The 25,208-nt window shown below is 33.1% G+C and overlaps 1 protein-coding gene across 1 annotated transcript in view; it reads left to right on the forward strand.

Moving 5' to 3' along the window:
* LOC129228312 (structural maintenance of chromosomes protein 1A-like) overlaps positions 1-25,208 on the forward strand; it is a 74,647-nt gene that overhangs the window by 24,360 nt on the left and 25,079 nt on the right. Inside the window, exons 7-14 of the mRNA XM_054862987.1 lie at positions 543-628; positions 11,076-11,241; positions 12,296-12,510; positions 12,814-12,949; positions 13,332-13,409; positions 17,275-17,486; positions 17,944-18,112; positions 22,808-22,866. Of these exons, the coding sequence (XP_054718962.1) occupies positions 543-628; positions 11,076-11,241; positions 12,296-12,510; positions 12,814-12,949; positions 13,332-13,409; positions 17,275-17,486; positions 17,944-18,112; positions 22,808-22,866 (1,121 nt within the window). The remainder of the gene's footprint in view (positions 1-542; positions 629-11,075; positions 11,242-12,295; positions 12,511-12,813; positions 12,950-13,331; positions 13,410-17,274; positions 17,487-17,943; positions 18,113-22,807; positions 22,867-25,208) is intronic.

Here is a 25,208-nt window from a genome sequence, read left to right on the forward strand (position 1 = left end):
TGATTGAAGACTTCTATTGTCATTGATTGATTATTGTATTGATTAAAATGTTCTATTGCTAAATGTGCATTGTCAATATTGATCAATGCAGTTTTTTTTTTTTTTTTTTTTTTAATGTGTCCAGCATAATTAGACTGTATTTTAGAGTAAGCTGGCACATATTTTCTATTGCTAAATGCAGTTGCTTAATATTTGAAAACAGTTTGCTTAAACATTTAACTCAAAGCTATGGAAACACTTATGTTCAACCTTAGCTAATGCATTAATTTCGTTAAATATTAATTTGTAATGGGGAAAAATATTTAAATTAAGGAAAAAATACATTAATTTTATGTCAATGTTTTATTTATTTATTTATTTGGGGGGGGGGGGTCTTATGGAAATTAGAAATGGGCTCTGTGTGCTTGTATGTAAAGAATCTTTTTCCAAAAAAAAAAATCCCCTGCTCTTTATTTTTTAACCCATTATTTTTATTTTATTTCATGTGAAGTTAATTTTTTATATTGAAAACTTCATATTCTTATTGACATAATTATTATTAGGAAGTGGAACTAAATAAGAAGAAACCAACCTATATTAAAGCAAAAGAAAGGACAGCTCATATGCAAAAGAAATTAGAAACAGCAAAGTATGTATTTTGTATGTGTTTATGCACAATAAAACAACTTGTGACTACCTATAAAAAAAAAAAAAACCAGGGAAAATACAGGGATTTTGAAAATTTACTTAACTTTTAACAGGGGACATGCATTCTTACGGACCACTCAAAAGTTCAACCCACCACACCTTTTTTCATATTTAGTCTGATTGAATGGTTTTTCCCAATAGTGACCTTGAACCATCCCCCCCCCCCCCCGCGACCTCACCTCCCCCTTTAGAGCTACAATTTTCGGCTTTAGTAGACATGACCCTTAACATTAGAACATGGAAACAGGGCCGCCGAGAGGAGGGAGGCAGCAGGGGCAAAATCCCCGTGGCCCAGCTCGAAAGGGGGCCCGGGCACCTCCTCAAAAAAGGAAAAAAAATTTAGTGTATATGCTGCTAAAAAAACTTCTTTTTGGTGTTGGAAAAGCAAAAACATCTCTCATTCAACGTTTTAGCCCATTATTCAACGTCTGCATCAAGTGCTTGTGGACCATTTTCTATTGGGTAGGAAAACGACCTGTAGCTGGACCACCATGACAAACAGCGCATGCTCTTTTCGTCACATGCTTTCCTCCTTTTACCCGGGCCTGGAACACAGTCGGGTGACGTCACCCTACGAGTTCCCAAACTGTGGGTCGCGACCCGCAAGCATTTCTTACTGGATCGTGACATTATCTTTACATTAAAAAATATATCACTGCGTAGTTTAAAAACTAAAATACATAGGCGAATCCAAGAGAAGAACCAGAACCCTTGTACCAGAGTACCTGATCCCACAACATCCTCTAAGATTGTCTTTCATTTTGGTTTAAGGACTTCCATCCCTACAAATTTCCTTGAAAGAGTCCCAAATTCCCTCCCCCCCTCAAACATCATCTAAAATCGCCTAAAGTTCCGTTATTGGAACTTCAATTTCGAATGATTTCTGTGAGAGATTCTCCAAACCACAGCCCTTATCCTGAAAGATGTCCTGTAATTACATTTTCAAGGACTTAATTTTCTGACTATTCTGGAAAGAGTCCTGAACCCCATCCAATCTCCCAAGTTCATTAAAAATAGCCAAGAAATGGGTTTTTAGAATTTTAAAATTAAAAATCAGTTTCAGATTATTGCCAACTATCCTCTTCACATAATTAAAGATCATAAAAAATTTCGTTTTTAGTACTTAAATTTCAAGAGAAATTCCGGGGGAAGGTTCTCCGAACATTTCTTGTTGTCAACAAAGATAATTTACTATTCTGTTTTTAACTTGAGACTTAAATTTCCAAACTAGTATGTTGTGGCCATCACGAAACTTTCTTCTATATTTTTCTTTTTTTTTTTTCTGATCCCTCCCCATGCTTGACGAGGAAGCAATATTCCCAACAAAAACAAAATGACACATGCAAAAACTTGACGACTATCCCAATGTCTGAATTATTGCAAAAGCAAAGCAAAGAGCGAAAATTGAAAGTTATTTTAAAAGCCTTGCTTGAATGAATTACAAATATTTTATTTGTTAACAAACATAAGATGGCAACAGTTAAAAATTTTAAATCATTGAGATAATATTTCCTACCATTTCCATACCATTAAAATCACGAGAAATACGCAGACGACAATCTATTACGATTTATCTTTCTTATTGTTGCATTAATAAAAATATTTTTATTCGCAAAAAAAAAAAAAAAAAATCGACACCTCTTGGAGCGATTGGCGTCAAAATAGAACCAAAGCCTGTTTACATATGGATTCACATATATTCCAAAGTTCAACCAGAACGTAGCATTACTTCTTGAGATAGGGCACTCAAAATGGAAAAAAAGAACGGGTGATTGCGCTACCCCCTTTTTAGCTGTTGACACAAAAATAAAATCAGTTCTTATACCCACTAAGGGCTACTTGCCGATAAATTTTTCTTTCATTCCGTTCATTATTTCTTGAGATACAGCAGTCACAATTGACGACAAAAAACGTTCTATAGCTCAACCCCCGTTTGAGTTATTGACACCAAAATTGAATCAGCACCTGTTCCTGTTAATACCAACATATGGACCAAATTTTGTTTGATTCCGCCAGTAACTTCCTGAGGAATAGCAAGCACGCGTAACTCGAAAAACGTCCCATTGCTCCACCCCCCTTGGAGGAATTCGCGCCAAATACTAATGGGCACAAGTTCACATAGGGGCACATATGTGTACTAAATTTCGTTCGATTTCATGCGGTAGTTTTTGTTGTAGAGCGGCCACAAAAAACTGGTCACACACAGACGTGACACACATACATACACACACACATACATACATACACACACACATACATACATATGTTGGCATAAATTAAAGTTAAGTTTAAAATCCAGAAGTTAAGATATTTAAACTAAGCCAACATTAACTGGCCGTGTAATGTCAAGTTGGAGACAAGCAAAAAAACATGTTTCAGAAAAATACATTTATTAAATATGACTAGAATAACATCCCCATAAAATACACCCCCAAAATATCATAACAAAAGTGGTTCCAAAATATAAAGAAAAATGTCACCAAGATGTCGATGCAGTCACTTGCCACTCCGAAGGATCAGGTAGAAAACTCACAAAAGGTCCGCCGAATCACACTTCAGGAATGTCCGAATGAAAAGCACCATTACACAATTCGTAGATCGGTGAACATCACAGGGAGACACATGGAACTCACATCCCCGACATTTTAATTTGCCGGACACAACACAACAGGTTCTTCACCTGGATTCACTAATTCCAGGACTTGGAATATTAAACATCACATACCACAAAAACCCCCGCTAGCATCGCGGGGAAAAACCCCCTTACACGTGAGCCGGACTAGGCTTCACGTTCAGAACCAACCACTGGGGATAGTTGAAAGAAGAAAAACGAGAGCGGTACAGAATGCTGCCACTCTCAACAATATATATGTTTTATCAACCAATGAGATTCCATGCCTCGATGACGTCACCACACTAACTTCTACTTCGACCATCACTCATTTGCATATTCCACTACCGCGAATATTCGTACTCCTCTCCATAGCACGTGCGGTCAACGAGTGGAATTAATTCGAGTCGATCAGGTGACAACTCAACTTTTCTGAATCGACACATCGAGACATGCAATCTCCGATGGTTTCAGTAAACAGTCGCCATTAATTATGGCGTGGGGGAATCGTCGATTGAAGTGTTAGCACCAACTAGTTGACAGGTTCTACTTTTACCAGACTGGGCTTAAAGTAGGTACACTTAACTTTAAATTATTTTCTTTAAATTATCGGCTGTGGACCGAGAATAAAAACTAAATAAAATAAAATAATATTTTATGCTAACAACATACACACACACACAGACAGACAGACATTTTCCAAAAATGGTCGAAATGGACTCAGCACACCTCAAAACGTTCGAATCCGTCAAAATTCGAAATTCGAAAATTTGCACGAATCCAATACTTTCTTCTATATATTAGATATAGAAGAAAGTAAAAATCAAGTTTAAAATGAAAAACATATAGCTATGCTTTTGCGAAGAAGACATCGCGAGTTCAAAAAAGTCGACCTATTTTGAACTTTTTTTTTGTTAAATTTTAAATATATAATTTGGATGCCATGTTGCTTTGTGCTAACCCTATTCAAATAGACGTTTTTCTACTCTTTGTTTACGTATGCAAAGGAAAACCATTTTTCGCCCTGGCATTGGAAACAACAAATTTGACGCCAATGGATGAAAAACGCCAATTATCCTATTTTCGAAATCTTTCCTTATGAATTGAAGCATCAAAACTCAGTTTATATGTAAAACTTCTGTATGAACAATATTACTTATAAAACGTCTACTATTATTGAGTAAGTTGCTTCTTCGTCATTAGAAATATAAATTTGCAAGTAACAAATGAACGAACTCTACTAGTGGCAACTGTCCATTCGAAAACGTTGGACGTCGCAATAATTCATTTTTAAATAAAAGGTCGTCTTTGCGACTTGTTTATGGTTAAGGGCGGTGCATAACTGATGTTACACTTTTCAACATTTTCGACACTCTTCCCCCTTCGCCACAAAGTTTCGCACTTCACCATACCCCATCTTCCTTTAGTCACATGTCACACTGTTTTTCAAAACGTTCCTATTACAAAAAGGCTTGTTGTCACATTCTCCCCACTGTATATTCCTCATGTCATTTCTTTCCTCTCCCTTGTCACAAACTGTTACAATTTCGTGAACCCCACCTTAAAACGGGACTTCATTCGTGGACTGCCTCTATTTTGAGGTAACCGTTAGCAAATATTCATTTCCCTACTCTTTGTTTTCATATGCAAAGAAAAAACATTTCTCGCGCTGCAATTGGTGCCAAAAAATTGATGCCAATAGATGAAGAGCGCCAATTTCCTAATTATCGAAATCTTTCCGAATGAAATGATGCTGCAAAACTCAGATTATATGTAAAACTACTGGATGAACAATATTTCTTTTTAAGAGTTTAATATTATTGAGTAAGTTGCCTTGACCTCTGCCATTAGAAATATAAAATTTCAAACAGTAAAGTAAGCAAATCCTACTTGCTACATAAAAAACTGCCCATTCAAAAACAATGGATTTCGCAATAATAGTGCAATTTTATTTAAAAAATTGTGTTTGTGATTTGTTTGCGGTTTAGGGGATAACTGACTAATGCACTTTTCAAAATTTTTGATCCCTTTCCCCCTTTGTCACAAAATTTCACACTTCATCATACCACCTCTTCCCCTCTTCCCATTACCACCTGTCACATTGTTTTCATAAACGATCTCATCAAAAAAAAGGGCTTGATGTCACTCTTGTCATTTATTTCTTACCCCTTGTTACGGGGGGGGGGGGGGCGGGACTTCATTCGTAGTCAGCTCCTTGCAAATACACATTTCTCTACTCTTTTTTACGAATGCAAAATAAATAAATTTCTCGCCGTGGCATTGGTGCCAACATTGGATAAAGTTCGCCAATTTCGCAATTTTGGAAATCTTCCTGAATTAAATGATACCGGGAAACTCCTTTAATACGTAAAACTTCTGTACAAACAATATTCTTTGCAAAAGTAGGCATGACCGTTGCCGTTAGAAATATAAAATTTTCAACAGTCTAATAAACGAATTCTACTCGCGGCAACATATAATTGTCGATGCAAAAGCACTGGAAGTCGTAATAATACGCTAATTTTATCACAAGTTTCATTCATCTTGAGATATATTTGTAATGATAGCAAATGCAGGTATTATTGGGAGTTGTGTGTGTTTTTTGAGCAATCACATTGCTTATTGCTTTCATTTGACTGTTTTGGTGTCCTATGATTTTATTTTCCCACCGCCTCCCTCTGCAGCACCACCGTCGGATGGCCCCCTCACGATGCTGCTCCTCTAGCGAAAACCGTCTCCAGGTTGCGTCCATATCCTACGCACACACACACACACGCATACATGCACACCTACACACACCTACACACACACACCTACACACACGCACATACCCACACACTCATGCGTGCACACAGACACAAACACACACGCCTACATACACACGCACCCGTGATTGCGAAAAACATAATTTGAATTCAAGATGTCAAAATTCAAATTATTATTTTTTTTTTCAGAAGGTGATTTTATTGAAAATGAAAGTCATCCCTCACTCTGGAAAATGATTTATTTAAATATTAAAATCGAGAAAACATAATCAAAATGAAAATATTTTAAATGCCCGCAGTTACCCAAAAAGCATCAAAATAACTACCCTAATAATAAAAACTAGTATGTTGTGGCCATCACGAAACTTTCTTCTATATTTTTCTTTTTTTTCTGATCCCTCCCCATGCTTGACGAGGAAGCAATATTCCCAACAAAAACAAAATGACACATGCAAAAACTTGACGACTATCCCAATGTCTGAATTATTGCAAAAGCAAAGCAAAGAGCGAAAATTGAAAGTTATTTTAAAAGCCTTGCTTGAATGAATTACAAATATTTTATTTGTTAACAAACATAAGATGGCAACAGTTAAAAATTTTAAATCATTGGGATAATATTTCCTATCATTTCCATACGATTAAAATCACGAGAAATACGCAGACGACAATCTTTTACGATTTATCTTTCTTATTGTTGCATTAATAAAAATATTTTTATTCGCAAAAAAAAAAAAAAATCAACACCTCTTGGAGCGATCGGCGTCAAAATAGAACCAAAGCCTGTTTACATATGGATTCACATATATTCCAAATTTCAACCAGAACGTAGCATTACTTCTTGAGATAGGGCACTCAAAATGGAAAAAAAGAACGGGTGATTGCGCTACCCCCTTTTTAGCTGTTGACACAAAAATAAAATCAGTTCTTATACCCACTAAGGGCTACTTGCCGATAAATTTTTCTTTCATTCCGTTCATTATTTCTTGAGATACAGCAGTCACAATTGACGACAAAAAACGTTCTATAGCTCACCCCCCGTTTGAGTTATTGACACCAAAATTGAATCAGCACCTGTTCCTGTTAATACCAACATATGGACCAAATTTTGTTTGATTCCGCCAGTTACTTCCTGAGGAATAGCAAGCACGTGTAACTCGAAAAACGTCCCATTGCTCCACCCCCCTTGGAGGAATTCGCGCCAAAAACTAATGGGCACAAGTTCACATAGGGGCACTTATGTGTACCAAATTTCGTTCGATTTCATGCGGTAGTTTTTGTTGTAGAGCGGCCACAAAAAACTGGTCACACACAGACGTGACACACATACATACACACACACATATATACATACACACACACATACACACACACACACAGACAGACAGACATTTTCCAAAAATGGTCGAAATGGACTCAGCACACCTTAAAACGTTCGAATCCTTCGAAATTCGAAAATTTGCACGAATCCAATACTTTCTTCTATATATTAGATATAGAAGAAAGTAAAAATTTCTTGAGAGTACTCTCAATCCTCTCTCCCGCCACATCATCAAAACTCGTCTAAAATTTTGTTTTCGAATTTTTAATTCCGAAAAAGTTCCAGCGGAGAGGCTTCGAAATCCAAACCTTTTCCCTAACGTTTACAAAGAGGGCTTATAATTGCATTTTTAGGACCTCAAATTAAAGAAATTTCCAGGGAAAGGTTGTCCAAAGGTTTGTTTCCAAAACTTTAACAAAGATGGTTTACAACTTAGAATTTTTCAGTTATTTTATTTCCATTTTTGTAAAATTAGAGAGCATTCTGGATCCTCCCCTCTCTCCCTCCGCCCCTTATCCCTCTCGTTAAAAATCGTTATAAACTTCATATTTAGGACTTCAAATTCGAGAAATTTCAAAGGCAGATTCTACGGGCTTTAACCATTCATAAAAGTACCTGAACCTCTCCTCCTCTTAACGTTACCAGTGTTCATTAAACTGCAATTTTAGAACTAGAGTTTCAGATATTTTCTGGGGGAGGAGGACTTTCGCGAATGCTACGCTTATGACTGTAGGTTCATATGGTTATTTCTCTTTCTCAGCTCAACGCAATTCTTTAAATTTGATTGTGCAATACTAGTAATGACAGCCCCCCCCCCCACCCATCCCCTCCTCCAAACAAAAATCTCTAGGGAATCTCTGTCTCTCTTGGGGGGGACATATACATTTGAAAAAAATTGAATTATTTCAAGAATTCTGAAGTTGTCGACTGTCGATGTTTGTATAACATTAGAGTGGTTAGCGTTTTTTTTTTTGAGCAATCACGATTGCTTATTGTTCTCATTTGACAGTCCTTGACGTTGGGATTATGTTTCAGCTTGGACCAGCAGCACCACCGGCGCAGCGGCGGCACGGCTGCTCTGTTCTTGAGCACTGTCCCCCGGAATCCACTGCTGGTGGGTGGTGGCGTCCGTGTCCTTCACACGCATGCTCATACACACTCGCCAACGCGCGAGCGCCTTTACACACATACGCAGGCCTACGTGCACACACTTAAGCCTGCACACACACAACTATACACACATAGCCACCCAGGAAGAGGGACATGCTTGGGGGGGGAGCCATTTCTAGAAACAATAACTCTAATGAGTAGGGTCTTGTCGCAACTTGTGATTGCGAAAAACATAATTTGAATTCAAAGTTTCAGAATTCAAATTAGAGTTGATTAGAGGAAGAGGGTCACAGGTTTTTATTTTTTTATTAAACTAGCTTTTTTAATATTTTTTGCGAAGAAAAACTGTCGAATACGATTCCGGTTCTCCACTGTATGAACTCATGGTATGATGCCTAGGATTAGTATGAAGCAGATGTCTCAATATAGAAGGCACACCTAATATTACTGAAATGTAAATAAGAGGTGAAGGCAGTGAAGCAATTTTTTTTTAGTGGTTGAAGGGGGGCACAAAAGTCAGTATTTTGCCCCGGATCCCGGTTGAGCTCTCGGCGGCCCTACACGGAGGTGGATTCATTTATCTTATCCACGTTATGCGGAAGAGATGCAAAATATTCTAGATGAGGTTGAGAGTTGTTTGAAATGTTTGAATAGCTACGCAATTAATGTTCTAGGGATAATAAGGGCTGAATTATTCTGAAAATATGACGGGATATCCTTAAGGTGATCCTTAACTATTAGGGATATACAATTGTTAAGGTGCTGTCAAACATTCTCTTGTAGTGTGATATAATCAATTTTCTGGTATTAATATATTTTGTATATATTGAACAACTAAAATAAAATCATTAATAAATAATGGATTCGTTTTTATTACAAGTAGTAAATTATTTACTGCAGCATATGCTTTTTCTCGAAAAATATTACATCACCAGTAAAACTCCCTCGGAAAAGGAATACTTAAGTTAAAAATTAAAAAATATTTTTTACAGTGCTAACAAAAGTTCAAAGAATATCTAAGGAACAGAAATGAATTTAAGTTATCCGATTTTTAAAAAATTTGAGAATAAGAGCGGTTTCTGAGACCTCACGTCCCCCATTGTGTCTCTACTTTTTCACCTCTCCTGTTACGGGTTAAAAACCTGGAAAGTGCTGGGAATTTTACTTTTTTTTTTTTTTTTTTGTTTTTGAAGTTGCAGAAATCAATGCCCAAATATATAAGCAAAACGAAAACAAAATAAAATAAAGAATGGTAATTTCAGTCTCTTTTTTTTTCTTTGTATTGAGTAAAAAAAAAATGTCTTTCATAAGAAGCAAAAGTTAAGTATTTTTTAGTTGACATGCATCTGGAATTTTATGCTTAATTGATTTAGAGAGCATAAAATCAGTCATCAATATTTATTGTTCTGATTATCTGTTGCATTTTTTATTTGCATGGTTGAATTAATAAAGTACATTCAGGGTTCGCCTATATACATCATGATATATATCACGATATCTATCCAATATTTATTTTAAAAATATGATATTTTGATTTTTTTCGATATTTATTTTTTAAACTATGGTATTTTCAATACAAGAAGTATATTAATCATAGTAATATTAAAGTCAGACCAAACAACGTAAGTAGAAGCACAAATTTGTAATTGTGCTTCTACTTACGTTGTTTGGTCTGACTTTACTATTCAGCACAAAGGTATTTATTTATCTCATAGTAATATTGTTCATTTCTTAAAAATAACCAAAAAGTTATGTACTATATTTTTATGATATACTAATACATCATTAATATAACAAAGTAATATAATATATTCCTTTTTAACTTGTATTTTATATTCATAAAATTATTAGTAATGTAACAATTTTGATACATATTAAAGTGCCTTGTTAAATATTAAATGTAACTCAGAAAAAACGAAAATGATCCTATGACTGTGCACCAACTAATGCATATTTTTTCTTTCTCAATCATATCATAACTGTGTAAAATTAGCTAACAGAAAAAAAATCAGTAAAACAGCTAATGCTAAATTAACTCCGTTAAAAGTGATATGTAAAATGAAATATTAGACATAAATAATGAGAGAAACCTTAATTTAAAGTCTACATATTGTAATTATAATGTAAGAAAATAAAGAGTGATTTGAGGATGCATTTACTATTTTGAAGACTAGTTTGTGCTAATTGAAAATATCAGATATATATCAAAATATCTGATATTTTCGAAAATATCATATTTTTGAACCCCGAGTATTAAATACTCACCATACTATTATTTAAGTTTTTATGAATTCTTTAATTTCCCGTATTTTTATTTATATATGTGTTTCCTGTGATGAATCAAGATATTAATGTTCTTACAAATCTACAGTATTTGCCCGTTGTTTGTAATGCTGCATACTCGAACCGGAAAAACATAATGAGTTTTTCCACCAGAATCGAATTTAGTAAAGCTTGTGTAAATTTGATGGGTAATTTTGTAAAAGATCAAATTACCACTTGTTACATTTCTCAATGGCAAACAATTTTTCCCCCTATTATTCTATTGCATTTAGCTATATTTAATTCCCCTTTTCTTTTGTAGAAAATCTCTGAAAGCTGCAAGAAAAGTCCATGAATCACATGAAGGTGAAATAAAGACCTTGGAGGCAGAGCTTGCAGACGTTGTTAAAGCTCAAGAAGAGTTTGAACGAGAGTTACAGAAAGAATCTCAGTCTGAAGGACGAGATATCACTCTTCAAAATTCTCAAGTAATTTTCATCTTTTGTGTGAAATAAATTTTATTCATTTGATTCTATCTTGATATTGCAATTTTTACAAACAGAATTGCACATTTTATTTATTTACTTAACCATTCCTTGTATTATTTTCACCATAGTAGCTTGCAATAATTTACTTGGAAATAAGTTTTTAAATTCAAACTGATCTGTCAAGAGTAAATTGAATGAAGTATTTTAGTTAACAAGTTCTCACAAGTATTAATCCAGAATTTACATACCTCAAAGTCTCGAAAATCCGAGTCTCGAAAGTCTGGGGTTCCGCTTAATTGGAAGTGATTTATTTACATTTTAATTTACTTTTTGAGTTCCTGAAAAAGTGTTTTAGATTAAATCTGAAAATAAAAATGTTTTGCATCTGTAAAATTTCATTAACTACATTTAATGAAATATAGTAATGAAAGTGGTCTTGAGAGTTCAGTGTCAGCAACACTTGCCAAATGGCATGAAATATTTGTCAACTAGAAGATATTGACTAAGTAGATTATACATTAGATACCAACTTAATACATTAAATTACTTTAAAAATTAACACCAATTTTCCACAAAAAGAACATGTGACACTCTTTTGGAATTTCCTATTGCAATTTGTTTTAAAAAAAAGTGCACAACTTATTATTATGCGAGTAGTAACTCAAACCGTTTACCACCAACCATTTTTGTGTTTAAGAGAGATGTATATTCTCACGTACGCACATAGATACAGACATCAGGACAAAATTTGTCAATGGATTCAGGGATAGTTTTAAAATACATTTTTCCTTGTAACAAAATTTATATTGAAATTTAAGTGGAATATTTTTTGTATTCCCTTTTTTTACAATGAAGTAAAAGGTGAACATAGTTATGTTGTCTGAATACTGAAAAATTTTAATCCCAAAATTTTTTTTGGATAATCCAAGGTTGCGTGGGCCCCAATCACTTCACATTTTTGAGACTTCTGTATTTGTAAAAAATAAGTCAATTTTAAATGTTTATTGGATCTTAACTATTTTTTCTATTATGCTTGACACTTTTTCTGTTTTAGGTCGAAGAATATAACCGACTCAAGGAAGAAGCTGGAAAACTTTCTTCGATTTACTTGCAAAAATTAGATTCAATAAATAGGGAGCAAAAATCTGATCAAGATCGATGCGACAATGAAATTCGAAAGAAGGCTGAAGTTGAATCTAAAATTAAACAGAAACGATCTGAATTGGAAGAAAATACTAGAAGGCTTGAAAAACTTGCTGAATATATCAAGTAACTATATATTGAATTATTCTTTTTCATGGCTATAGGAAGAAGGGAAAAACATTTATGCATCAAAATGTATATAATATTCTAATTGTTTTGCTACACGTATGAAATTATCTTTTTTTATTTTGATAACTGTCATTTTGTGTAATATTTGAATCGTTTAGCATTGTAAATGGAAAAAAAAAATGTAAAATGTTATTTCTAAGTGTAATCACAAAGCTTGTTTTAATTATTTTAATCATTCAATAATTTATTATGAATTTTAAATTTATTTGACTTAATGTATGTAATTTCCTTAATTTTCAGGACGAGTGAATCAGGCTTATCTGATTTACGTTCTCAAGAGAAAGAGATTGGCAAGGAAGTACAAGAAGCAAAAAAGAGAGTTGCAGATATTAATGAAGAATTAGAATCCATTTTAAATGAGCTTGGAGATGCTAAAGTATGCATACCTTTCAAAACAATGTTCCTGTTAAAATGATAATGTTGCTACTTCAACTGTATTTTGTGTTAAGTTCTTTTAATCTCATACATTAAAATTCTACTATATCTGGTGTATTTATGTCATTTGAACTTGTTAAACAGCAAAACAGAAATCTTGAGAATTTTTATTTGCTTTTTACTTTAAAACTTCAGTCTTTTCTGTTGCTCTATATTTTCAAGAGTCATTCTAAACTTTCTATTGAAAAACATTCTAAACTTTTATTCTTCAATCTATAAAAGAAATTTGTTTTGCAGCTGTAAAATCAAGTTATGCAAAATCTCTGATTAATACTACTCATTTTATATATTTCTTATTTTTGTGTGTTTTTATTTATTTCTAGGTTGACAAGCATGAAGATTCAAGGCGCCGGAAAAAGGCAGAGATTGTAGACCACTTTAAAAGGCTTTTTCCTGGCGTCGTAAGTTGAAATTACTTAAAATTCCTTGAAAGCGCGCATTTTTGTATTAGAAAACAAAAGTAAAGCTTTGCTCAAAAGTTTTTTTATAAAAAAAGTCAAATGCTTAATTTTATCTTGCTCTCAAAACTTTTATGGGGCCAGATAAAAAAAAAGAAAACGAACTATTTTATTGAATACAATTACGTTCAGTGGCGGATACAGGGGGGGGGGGAGCAAAACCGTGACAGTATTTGAATGTTTGCTTGAAAAAATTTAAAAACTTGATCAAAAACCTGAAGAAAAAAAAACTTTTTAAAAATTCAATTCTTTTTTGGGCATTACATAAAAGGATGGATACAAGGGGGGGAGTAATGTGGGTCACGCTCCCCTCCCGAATGTGCAAAACTTCTTTGTAATCATTAAAAGGTTCCTGGATTTAAATAGTGAAAATGACTGCTTGAAAAAAAAAAGAAAAACCTGAACAAAACCATTAGAAAAATTGAATTTTTTTTTTTTTTTTGTGGCATTACATGTCATTTACTTTTGATACATAGTTTTGCTTGAGTCGGGTTTTCTACGGCGCTGTCTTCAGGTACCAGTGAACTGTAAAATCACAAAGAAGTGTCTGCTGCCCGATCACTTTTTATGCAACACATTTTATGGACCATAGGAATATTTCCAGAGCTGCATTTTTAGACAGTTTCGTTTTTGTTTTTGCTGAGTTTATTTCTAAATGTGCTGTGAATAGTTAATTTGCTTCAATCAGTGTTTTAGATTTTGTGTCGTGCAAAAAATGTAAAATTTTAGATTCGTGTTAGTGCGGAACCTCGTTATGCGAGGGTTCCTGTAAATTAGCCCCTCGTATTAGACAGAAACTGCTAAAAAGAGCCGCGTTTTGTTAGAAAAGGACTACCTATAACAAAAGCAATGAAGTTTTCAGGTGTGTGACAAAACATTATCTTTTTTTTTGTAAAGTTTTAAAAAAACTGATGAAATCAAAACTGATAGAAACATATCCCGAGTTCCTGTATCAGAATCTGAGACTGTGACGTCCTCGTCCACCCCTGATTTTTCTACAACCTAAAAGAATCTGTTGGTGAGCATTTATCAATGTCTAAATTACATTGTAAAATATGTAATTTTTAATTTGATTTTCACCGCATTTTTAAATAGTATATTTCTGAATACAAGATAGATGTGTCATAATCAGATATATGAATGAAATGAACCTTCTTTACGGAGATATCAGTACATAAAATATAAAAAAGAGCAGTGTCCGTCATAAGAAGCTAATCTTATTGTTTATTTTAATATAATTAATGTGCGATAGCTTTTTAGTTACGTCAGTTAGTTAATGTTTAATCACAACTTTTTTGCTAAACAATACTTCACTTCAGGCCCAGATTGATAACTTTCAAGTTCCACTACAAATATCAACAAGCCCTATATGTTTTTTCAACTCGTATCTGAGATGTTTATTTTATTTAAAGTCGCTATGAAAATTGGAGCCAGATTAAAACTTTTTTTCAGTACAAATTCAAAGTTCACCGTTAGAATAGGAAATAGTATAGTACTACTCTTTCACAGCTTTTACAAGATGAATCCCAGAGGTCAAACCAAGTGATTTATTTTAATTATTATTATTTTAATTAAATTTAATGTAAATTTAAAAAAAAATAATCATTACAATAACAAAAGTAAAATCTGTGACCTACTTTCCCCAATTAATTCTAATTTGAATTTCGAAACTTTGAATTCAAATTATGTTTTTCGCAATCACGAGTTGCGACAAGACCCTACTGATTAGAGATATTGTTTCTAGAAACGGCCCCCCCCCCCAAGCATGTCCCTCCTCCTGGGTGGTTACGTGTGTATAGTTGTGTGTGTAGGCTTACGTGTGTGCACGTAGGCGTGTGTATGTGTGTAAAGGCGTGCGCACGTAGATGAGTGTATATGAGCATGCGTGTGTAGGACATGGACGCCACCGCCCAGCAAAAGTGGATTCCGGGGGACAGTGCTCAGGAGCAGCCGCGCCGCCGCCGGTGGACGGTGGTGCTGCAGCCCTGGTCCAAGCTGAAAAAGGAACCGGAACATCAAGGACAGTCAAATGAAAGCAATAAGCAATCGTGATTGCTCAAAAAATGCCAGACGTGAGACTGCATTCTTAAGCATGACCAAAGGGTGTTTGTGATTCGAAATTTTTGGAAATTTTGGGTTGCCATTTCCGAAAATGTTGGGCTGACAACATTCTGGAAAAGAACAATTGTTTTTAAAAAAAACTTTAAAAATAGTTTTTTCAATGATTTTTGTAGGCAATTTTGAATTTTTTTACTAGGAGGGGTTGGGGAGCTAACTCATAGTTATCGAAAAGAAAATATTACTTGAGCCCTTCTATCAGCCCTGGCCATGACCCCTCTAAAATGAAATCCTGTATCCACCCCTGATTACATTAGAATGAATTCTAATAGTGATCAAATTAGCTGATTAGTACTAGCTGCCTTATGAAACTATACAGAAAATTGACTTTGTTAATTTTTTTGTGTGCACCCTTTTTGCAGGTAAGTCGACTTTATGAATTTGCAATTGGATGCCTCACTTGCCAAACTGATTAACTTCATGAAACAAAAAATCGAGAAAAGTTATGAAGAAGATGGTGTTATCCATAGGAGTGAATAGACCCTCGTGTTACATTTTCTGCCATCACATGGTCCGAAATGTACTGAACCAAAACTTGAATATAAATCTACATGCTAAGCATTGATAAATCACTATTAAAACAGAAATGAGGATTTTTTAAAAAGTGGAGTTAATCGATTTGGCAATTGAGGCTTCCAATTACTCTTTCAAAACCTGAATGATGAATAGCCTGAAGTCTTTTTTTTTCTTTTTGTTTTCTTATGCTAAATTAATTTTTATCAATGAGTTTAATGATATGAGATGTGTAGCTGCAATCTTGGTATGTGATTACTAAATCTAACCCTTCTTGTTTTTTGAGCAATCACGATTGCTTATTGTTCTCATTTGACTGTTTTTGATGTTCCGTGCCTTTTTCAGCTTGGACCACGGACCGCTGCAGCACCACCGCCCACCGTCCTCTGCAGGCGGTGCGGCTGCTCCGGTCCTGAGCTATCCGCTTCTCCTGGTCGGAGGCGTCCATGTCCTGCACACACGCACGCTCACACACTCACACACACGCCTGCGTGCATACACACAGGTCTACGCACACACACAAGCCTACACACACAACTATGCACACGTAACCGCCTAGGAGGAGAGGCAGGCTTGGGTGGGGGTGGGGGGGGCACAGGAGCTGTTTCTAGAAACAATAACTCCAATGAGTAGGGTCCTGTGTCAGTTCGTGATTGCGAAAAACATAATTTGAATTCAAAATTTCAGAATTCAAATTAATTTTATTTTTTTTTTTTTTTTACCAACAGGCACGTGGTTTCATTCAAGCTGTATTCTAAAACAAGTTTATTTCATACTTTACGAACAAATTTATTTATTTATTTTTTTGAACTTTTTTCTTGAAACAAAAGCAAATATTAAAGCTTTATAAATGTTTAAAAGTAGAGTTTGCATTTATTAGCTTAGCAATAAGTTTTGAAAGAAAGGCCTTCAGAGGCTGTCTGTAATGCGTGACATCCTTTGTGAACACAGCCCCTTATGTAAATTTGAGTCTGCTAGACATTTTCAAAAGCTAAAAGGCAACCATTCCACCAATGTTTGTGCAATAAAGTATTTTCAAACTTGAAAGTTCTTTGAAAAAGATTAGCCATGGTTTTTTGTGTAGTAAGTGCTTTATAAGCAATTAACTGCCATGATTTTTGAGTTCTATTACAAAAATAATGTAGTTCTCATAAATGTGTAATTTGTTTATTTTTAGTATGATAGATTGGTCAATATGTGCCAACCCATTCACAAGCGTTATAATGTTGCAATCACCAAAGTGTTGGGGAAGAATATGGAGGCTATTGTAGTAGACACTGAGCGTACAGGCAGGTCCTGCATCCAGTATTTGAAAGAACAAATGTTAGAGGCTGAGACTTTCCTTCCTTTAGATTACATTGATGCAAAGCCCTTGAAGGAACGACTTAGGTAAATATTGTGTAATAGTTCATAGCAATTTGTGAGAGTTTTGTTTACAAATGACCATTGTGTGTGTTGTTATTACAGTCAAATCTTATGAATATAAACATGCTTGTTGCAGACTTATGTTAACTTTGATAGGTTTTTTTTCTAGACATTAAAAAGTCAAGTATTTCTTTATTGGTCACATAATTGAGAAAATTTAGTCCATTCATAATGCAAAGCTCTTTCAAGAAATCATGAGTTTATTAATTTTTTTCATGCTAAGAATGTGATACTTGACTTACATAATCCTGATTTTTGTTATCTGTATAATTATTGCATGACTTATTTTTATTTGAAAATTTTGGAATGTGTGAAGCATAAAGTGCCACTGATTATCTATTTTAAAAAAAATGTCCTGAAGATTTTTTACATTTAAGTAGGGAAATTTGTTATTCTTATATTTATTCAAAATTCTTTTCAGAAATATTCACCAGCCAAAAAATGTCAAACTGTTATATGATGTACTGCAATATGATCCACCTGCAATCAAAAGAGCTGTGCTATATGCAACCAATAATGCTCTAGTATGTGAAACTGCAGAAGATGCCAATAAAGTAGCATATGAACTCGGTGATAATAAAAGATATGATGTAAGTTTAATTGTGTATCATTTTATTTAGAGTTTTAACTGATTATTTAAGTTTTAACTAGTTGTAGGCATCAAAAATATTGCATCAAAAGCAATGGAGTATTAAACTCTCTTGAAAGAAACATTTCATAGAAAAATTCAAAACAGCTTTTATACCATCTAAAATTAATTGGTTAAATTTTCTTTTCCATTTCTCAATCAAAAATCCTAAAATTATTCTATTGTTTTGTATTATCAGTGTGATTTTAAAGAATATTTCATGGGTAGAGGGAGTTGATAAAATTTCGCATTTTGTCCCAAAATTCTTAAAATCTCGAATTTTGTCCTAAAATTCCTCAAGTGTTCATACTTTATTCCCTATTTGTGCAGAAAAATGAAATTCAACCTAAAAATGAAACTTTTCATGATATGTCTGTATTTTAGGACAAAATAAACTTTGTAGACCTTAAGAAATGTTTTCTAAAAAAAAAAAGAAAAACCTATGCTTCTGCTTTTCTTTCTTCAGAAGGGGGCAGTTAACCAAAACAAATGCTCAATATAAAGCTCTTTTATCTATACTTCGTAAATATTGCAGTTATTCTTCTGCAAAAAAGCTGTAAAAAAAATAAGAACCCAAATATAAGCACTTGGTTCAAAAAGTATATTTAGAGCAAAATTTAAATGAGTTGTCCCCAGGTGGGAAATAATATTTATTTTTATAGTGCTTATCTTGTATTGTAGTCTGAGCTTTAGCTTGTTCTTCCAGGACAAAAAGTCAGTTTACTTTGTGTTTCTGTTCAGTGAAGTGGAGATTATTTCTTGCACGTGTAATTTTTAAATTTAGTCGGGTAACTTTTTATTTTAAAAATGTGAATAATAATTTGTTTTATTACAATGCCACAGAAAACAAAATTATCTTCCTTGTGGTTAAAAAAAAAAAGCAGACAGAAATAAATGCAAAATTAGCACATGGTGCCAAGCAGAAAGAAATGCATTTAAAGAATTTTGTTCTGCTATGTTTATCTTTCCGATATCAGGGACGTGCCAATTGCGCCAAACTGCTCCAAAAGTCCGCCAAGTAGACTTTTCTGCGCCAAAATCGAACAAACTTGTGCCAAAACTGCAATTTGCATTTAATGTTGCAGTTCCTTTAGCATATTTGGCAGTTGTATCAGAATATCATTAAGTTTATGCATTTGGAGCTTGTTTATATGATTTTTTTGCTTAGTCCAATTCTTTGCGCATTTCAAAATCCGATTGCATCCGCTTTTGAAAAACTCTTTAAATTTTTTATGTGATTCTATTCCTTTGACTAGAAAAATTTTGCACTGATCATCATTTTCAATCTGTGTTATCTTTTACTTTCAGTATATGAGGATTTGTAAATTCGTCTTCTTACTACGCCCACTCAAAAATGTCAATCCAGTTGCATCCAAATTGATTTAAGCGAATGCCATCTGTTAAAATTAACATTGTTCACCAGTTTTTAGTCTTGGGGTTTCTTAAGATTTTAGGACAAGAAATTGATCTCTAGTTTTTGTTGGAGACACTTAAGATAGTAAAAGTCTAGGAATTCTAATGCTCTAGTAATGAATATGCAGATTCTCAGATTCAGGCATTTTTTCCATTTTCTTAGTCTGTCTCAAAATTTTATTTACTTATTTTTTTTCATTTTTCGCATTTTTCATATTTTTTTTCACGTGTGTTTAAATTTTTTTTTCTGTAACATCATTTCTCAAAATATATTTTTTTCATTGTAATTTCATTATTAATTTTGTGGTTAAATATCAAACAGTTAAAAAATAAAAGGTTTTAATGTTGCCTTTGCTTGATCTTCAGATTTGTTAATCAAGTAGTTCAATATATAAACTTATATGCCAAGAAATAATAATAAGGTCAAATATAAGTAAATAACTTAAATGTACCCCCCCCCCCCCCCCCAAAAAAAAAAAAAAAGAAAAAATATCTTTTATCTTCTTAAAACTTACTTGTAACTTGTTGAGGTCAAGTTTTTAAATTCAACCATTCTTTTGTGCTTCTTTTTAAAGCCTTTTTGAATATGTTACTTAAAAGCAAACAAATTTTTAAAATAGGTATGAAAGCACTCTAACTTAAATGTGCACTAAAGCAATGATGTATTAAGAAAAAGTAAATGTGTGCACTAAATTCAACTCAAAAGAAGTAAAAGAAAAACATAGACCAGGACAAGACTTGTCTTTTGTGAAAAATATTAGAAAAAAAAATGTAATTGAGAGCTTTTTTTTTTTTTTTTTTTGTAGTAGATATATTTTTGCATCCTTTTATTATTTTATCATGTCACACGTGTTTCTGCCTGTGAAATGTACATAGTTGCTCTAAATTGATGCAAAATTAAAACTTTTGCTACTGCAAGCTGCTCCAAATTTGCAATTTTACTGCTCCACGCTGCTCCAAATTTGCAATTTTTCTGCTCCAGATTGCTTAAAATTCACCATTTTGTTGCTCCAAGCTGCTCTAAACTCACCATTTTCCTGCTCTCAAGATTGCTCCAAAATGAAATACTGTTAATCAAGGATTTCCATGGGTATTGTCTCATTGGGCTGATGTGGCGAGACATAAGAGGTTGACAAGTAGTTTGAAAAATCAAGCTGTATTTTAAATTCTAATCTTCTTTGTCTTCTACTGAAAACAAATTGGTTATGATGAAACAATTCAAAGATTTTGTTCCAGATTCACTCCAGGATAAAATTTCTTCAGCAGAGGTTTTCTTAGTTTTAGTTGCTATAAAAAACAATAATTCATTTGCATCTTTAAATGATTTATCTGGAATTTTTACATGGATATTTTTGATGATTCTGAGATACCAAAATGTACCTATCTGATAAAAGTTAAGTACGTAATAAATTTTGGACTTGCACCCTACTTTTAATCCCTCGTAATTAAGGACATTTTTAACAAAAACAAAGCAAGTAAAGAAGCAATTGGACATACATATATTTTAACTTCATACTGGTCACTGTGTTAAAGAATAAAAGATTGAATGCATTCTATTGTAATTTTCAAGTTTGAATTTGAAACGTTTTATCATCCACTACAAAAATCAAGCTTATAAATTGAAATTAAATTTAAAAAAAAACTTGATATTTGTTGTCCTAAAAATATCCTAAAATGTTATCAAAACTGTGTCTTTAAAATTTTTTGAAATCCTTACTCCGAGCCCTGAATATTTGCCGTAACACTCATGGAAGGAAGGTTCAGAGCAGGTTCTGTTTTTTTTGCGCTCCTGAGGGTTGAATGCTTACTTGGCTCATCACCTGCTAGCATTAGCTGAGCATAAGGATCTAGCTTTCATACCTAGAGTGCCCCTACCAGGAGTAAACTCCCAATGTACTTCACTCAAACTGCCTAGTGCCACCCCCCTTGCCACAGTTGATATATTAAGTTGAGATTCTCTTTTAGGCATGGGGGATTACGATTCAGTTCAGTCTAGGTAGCCTATGCCAGCTTTGTTTTGGATTTAAAGAAATTGTTGCCTAAAACAGAACTAAATAATATAATTATGAAAATGATTTGGTAATATTTAAAGTTAACAAATTAATTTCAATGCTGAACTTAAGCAAGCATCGAACTGGGAATTTAAAGGAATATTGGGGAAAAATTTGTTTTTATATATGGATAATACAGGATGTTCCATTTTAACCTGCAAGACCTTTATTTTCGCAACCGTTTGTCCTAGATGTATACTTCCAATTGTAAAATGCAGAGTTAGGATATTGCAAGTTTGAAACATAAAATCAAAGTTGGTCAAAAAGTACAAAATGTAACTTTTTATATGGGCCCCAGGTCCCCTAACTTATCCTTAGGGAAATAATCTCCATTAAAAAACAATTCCAACACAAAAAGTTTGAGAATAGTACAACCAATATTCACGGAGATATGAAATACAGTGTTTTGTGACTAACACCACATTTCACTCTCCGTCAATAACGCCTTTTGGGGGAAAATATCGCATTTAACGTGTGTTTAAAATTATATGTATGCATAGAGTATGACTTTACAAATTATTCAAGGTTTTGTAGTGTGTTTTTGCGTATCACGGCAAAACATTTGCATTTATTTTTGAATAGCAATGAAAAATATAAATACTTTGTTTTTCTTACTATGACGACCTGTCATTCTTCTGAAAAGGCCCTGAGTTCCAATCTCTTCTTTTGATGGTCACTTAAAACTTTGAACTGGAATATCTCCCTGAGTTTTGGTCGCACAAATGTCAAGTTTTTTTGTGTTAGTCACATCTTTCAATGGAGAATTAGTTCCCTAAATATAAGTTAGGGGACCTGGGGCCCGTATAAAAAGTTAAATTTTGTATTTTTTGTCACATTTTTGTTTTTGCTTCAAATTTTTAATATCTTAACTCTGCATCTGATTTCGAAAATTTTTGCAACTGGAAGTATACACCTAGGACTAACGGTTGCGAAAATAAAGGTCTTGCAGGTTAAAACGGAACACCCTGTATATATGTCACTCTAATTATGTAGCTTTCAAAAAGTGAAGGAGTTCTTCAAATAGGTGCAGTGGTTCCAGAGATTACCCATGACATACAATTTCCTGAACAATTGTATAATTTTATTTCACTAAAATTACACTAATGTTTCATAATACAATTCAGTTGTGACACTTTTTACTATTGCTAATAATTTATTTTTCTCTATTTTTAAATGTAAATTTTAAATTGCAGGCTGTGGCACTTGATGGTACTTACTACCAGAAGAATGGTTTTATTTCTGGTGGGAGCACGTATGTATTGTATTATGTCTTTAATGTATTTTTCAACAGTTTTATTGTCTAATTCAAAATACTGAGTTGAGCATCAACCAAATATTTGTTTTGCTTGAAAATAATAATTTCTGTATTGAGATCATTCCACGTCAAATCCCCTAAATTAAAAAGTCGGGCATGCTGTCATGTCTCCGATTTTGTCACTTATTTTTTTACAAATAGATATCTATGAGAAGAGCCCAAATTAATTTTTTTAGATTTTTTGAATGAAAATTACGTTTTGGAAAATCTTTTGAAAAATTCGATTTTTGATCATTTTTGGAGTCACCGTTTTGGCATGAATTTAGAAAAATCTTTCTAATTTCTTTATTTTTCAACCAATTAAGCTGAATTTGTATCAATTTCGAGCTAATACTTTTCTCTTTCAGTGTGAATGACAGAATGGATTCGGTGAATAGTTTGGTGTTGCCACTCTTTATCTAAAGTCAGTTTTTGTGCTTGTTCAGTTGGGAGATTAAATAAGTCATATCTCTGGGATACCTACTACGATCTACATCAAATGTATTTTGTAGCATATTTAAATCATTCTGTTGCTAACTGGAAAAAAGGAGAAGGGTTTGTTGTTTTGAAATGAAAAAATGAAGTTTGTTTTGCAGAAAATACAAGTTTTCTATTACTTTGAATCCCTTTCAAGTTTAAAAAAAAAAAAAAAAAACTTTTTAGAACAATTATTACTGGACTGTCAAAGGATAAAAATTGATTTGTATCAATAGTTAATCTCTAAAAAGTTGTTCACTTTGGAAAAGAATTGTACAAAAACCTCTGTTTCAGACTGCACAAAAAGAAAAAAAAAAAAACTTTTGATTGAAAGTGTACTAAATATTAGGAATAATAACTTGAAGAAAAGTGTAAAAAAAATATTTCTAATGGCATTATTTTGCTTTTTTTTTTTTTTTTTTGACATTAAAAGATGGGGGGAAAAAAAGTACTATTGAAAAGTTTTCATAGCGTAAACTTGTTTAGATTAAGTTACACCGGACAATGATCTTCCACACTTACAGTACTCATGCAGCACAACTCAAGATTTCTCTGAAGAAGATTTTTTTTTTTGCTGATTGAAGTATATTTTAAAATCTCTTTGAAACTTATTGATAGAAATTCTGATTTTCTCACCTTTTGATACTAAGGAAATAGTAAATTTTCAAAATAAATGCAGTCTGCACAAGCGTGCCTTTCATTTCCCATTTTATAATCGACAAAAGCTATGTGTCTATTCACTTTCAAAGCGAAAGAAGAATGATCCATATTACATGAGTATTGTACGAGCGGAAGATCATTGTGAGGTGTTACGTAATCCAAACAAGTTTAGGCTGTGAAAACTTTTCAATAGTTTTTTTTTTCTAAATCTTTTACTGTCGAAAAAAAAAACACAAAATAATGCCTATAGAAGTATTTTTTACACTATTCTCCAAATTATTATTCTTAATGTTTAGTACACTTTCAGTCAAAAGTTTTTTTTGTGTGTGTGAAGTGTAAAATGGAGGTTTTTGCACAATTCTCTTCCAAAGTGAACAACTTTTTGATGATTAACTATTGATACAAATAAATTTTTATCCTTTGGCGGTTCAGTATTAATTGTTTTGAAAAGGTTTTGGCCTTTTTAAAACTATTGATACAAATCAATTTTTATCCTTTGGCAGTTCAGAATTAATTGTTTTGAAAAGGAATTGGCCTTTTTTAAGCTTAAAGGGGATTTGAAGTAATTGGAAACTTTTCTGCAAAACAAACTTTATTTTTTTATTTCAAAACAACAAAAACACCCTTCTACTTTTTTCTACATAGCAGGAGAATGATTTAAATGTGCTACACAAAAAAAAAATTGATGCAGATCGCAGTAGGTTCTCCAGAGATATGACTTATTTAATCTCCCAATCGAAAAAGCATAAAAACTGACTTTAGATAAAGAGTGGCAACACTAAATTATTCACCGAATACTTTCTGTCATTCACACTGAAAAACAAAAGTATTTACTTGAAATTGATACCAAATTCAACTTAATTGGTTGAAAAATATAGAAATTAGAGATATTTTCTAAATTCATGCTAACATGGTGGCCCCGAAAAATGATCAAAAATCGAATTTTTGAAAAGATTCTCTAAAGTGTAATTTTCATTCAAAAAATTTAAAAAAATTAATTTGGGCTCTTCTCATAGATATCTATTTGTAAAAAAATAAGTGACAAAATCAGAGACATGACAGCACGGCCGACTATTTAATTTAGGCGATTTGAAATGGAATGATCCCAATACACAAATCATTATTTTCAAGCAAAACAAATATTTGGTTGATACTCAACTCAA

This window comes from Uloborus diversus, chromosome 8 (assembly GCF_026930045.1).
Source record: "Uloborus diversus isolate 005 chromosome 8, Udiv.v.3.1, whole genome shotgun sequence".
In the NCBI taxonomy this organism is placed as follows: Eukaryota; Metazoa; Arthropoda; class Arachnida; order Araneae; family Uloboridae; genus Uloborus; species Uloborus diversus.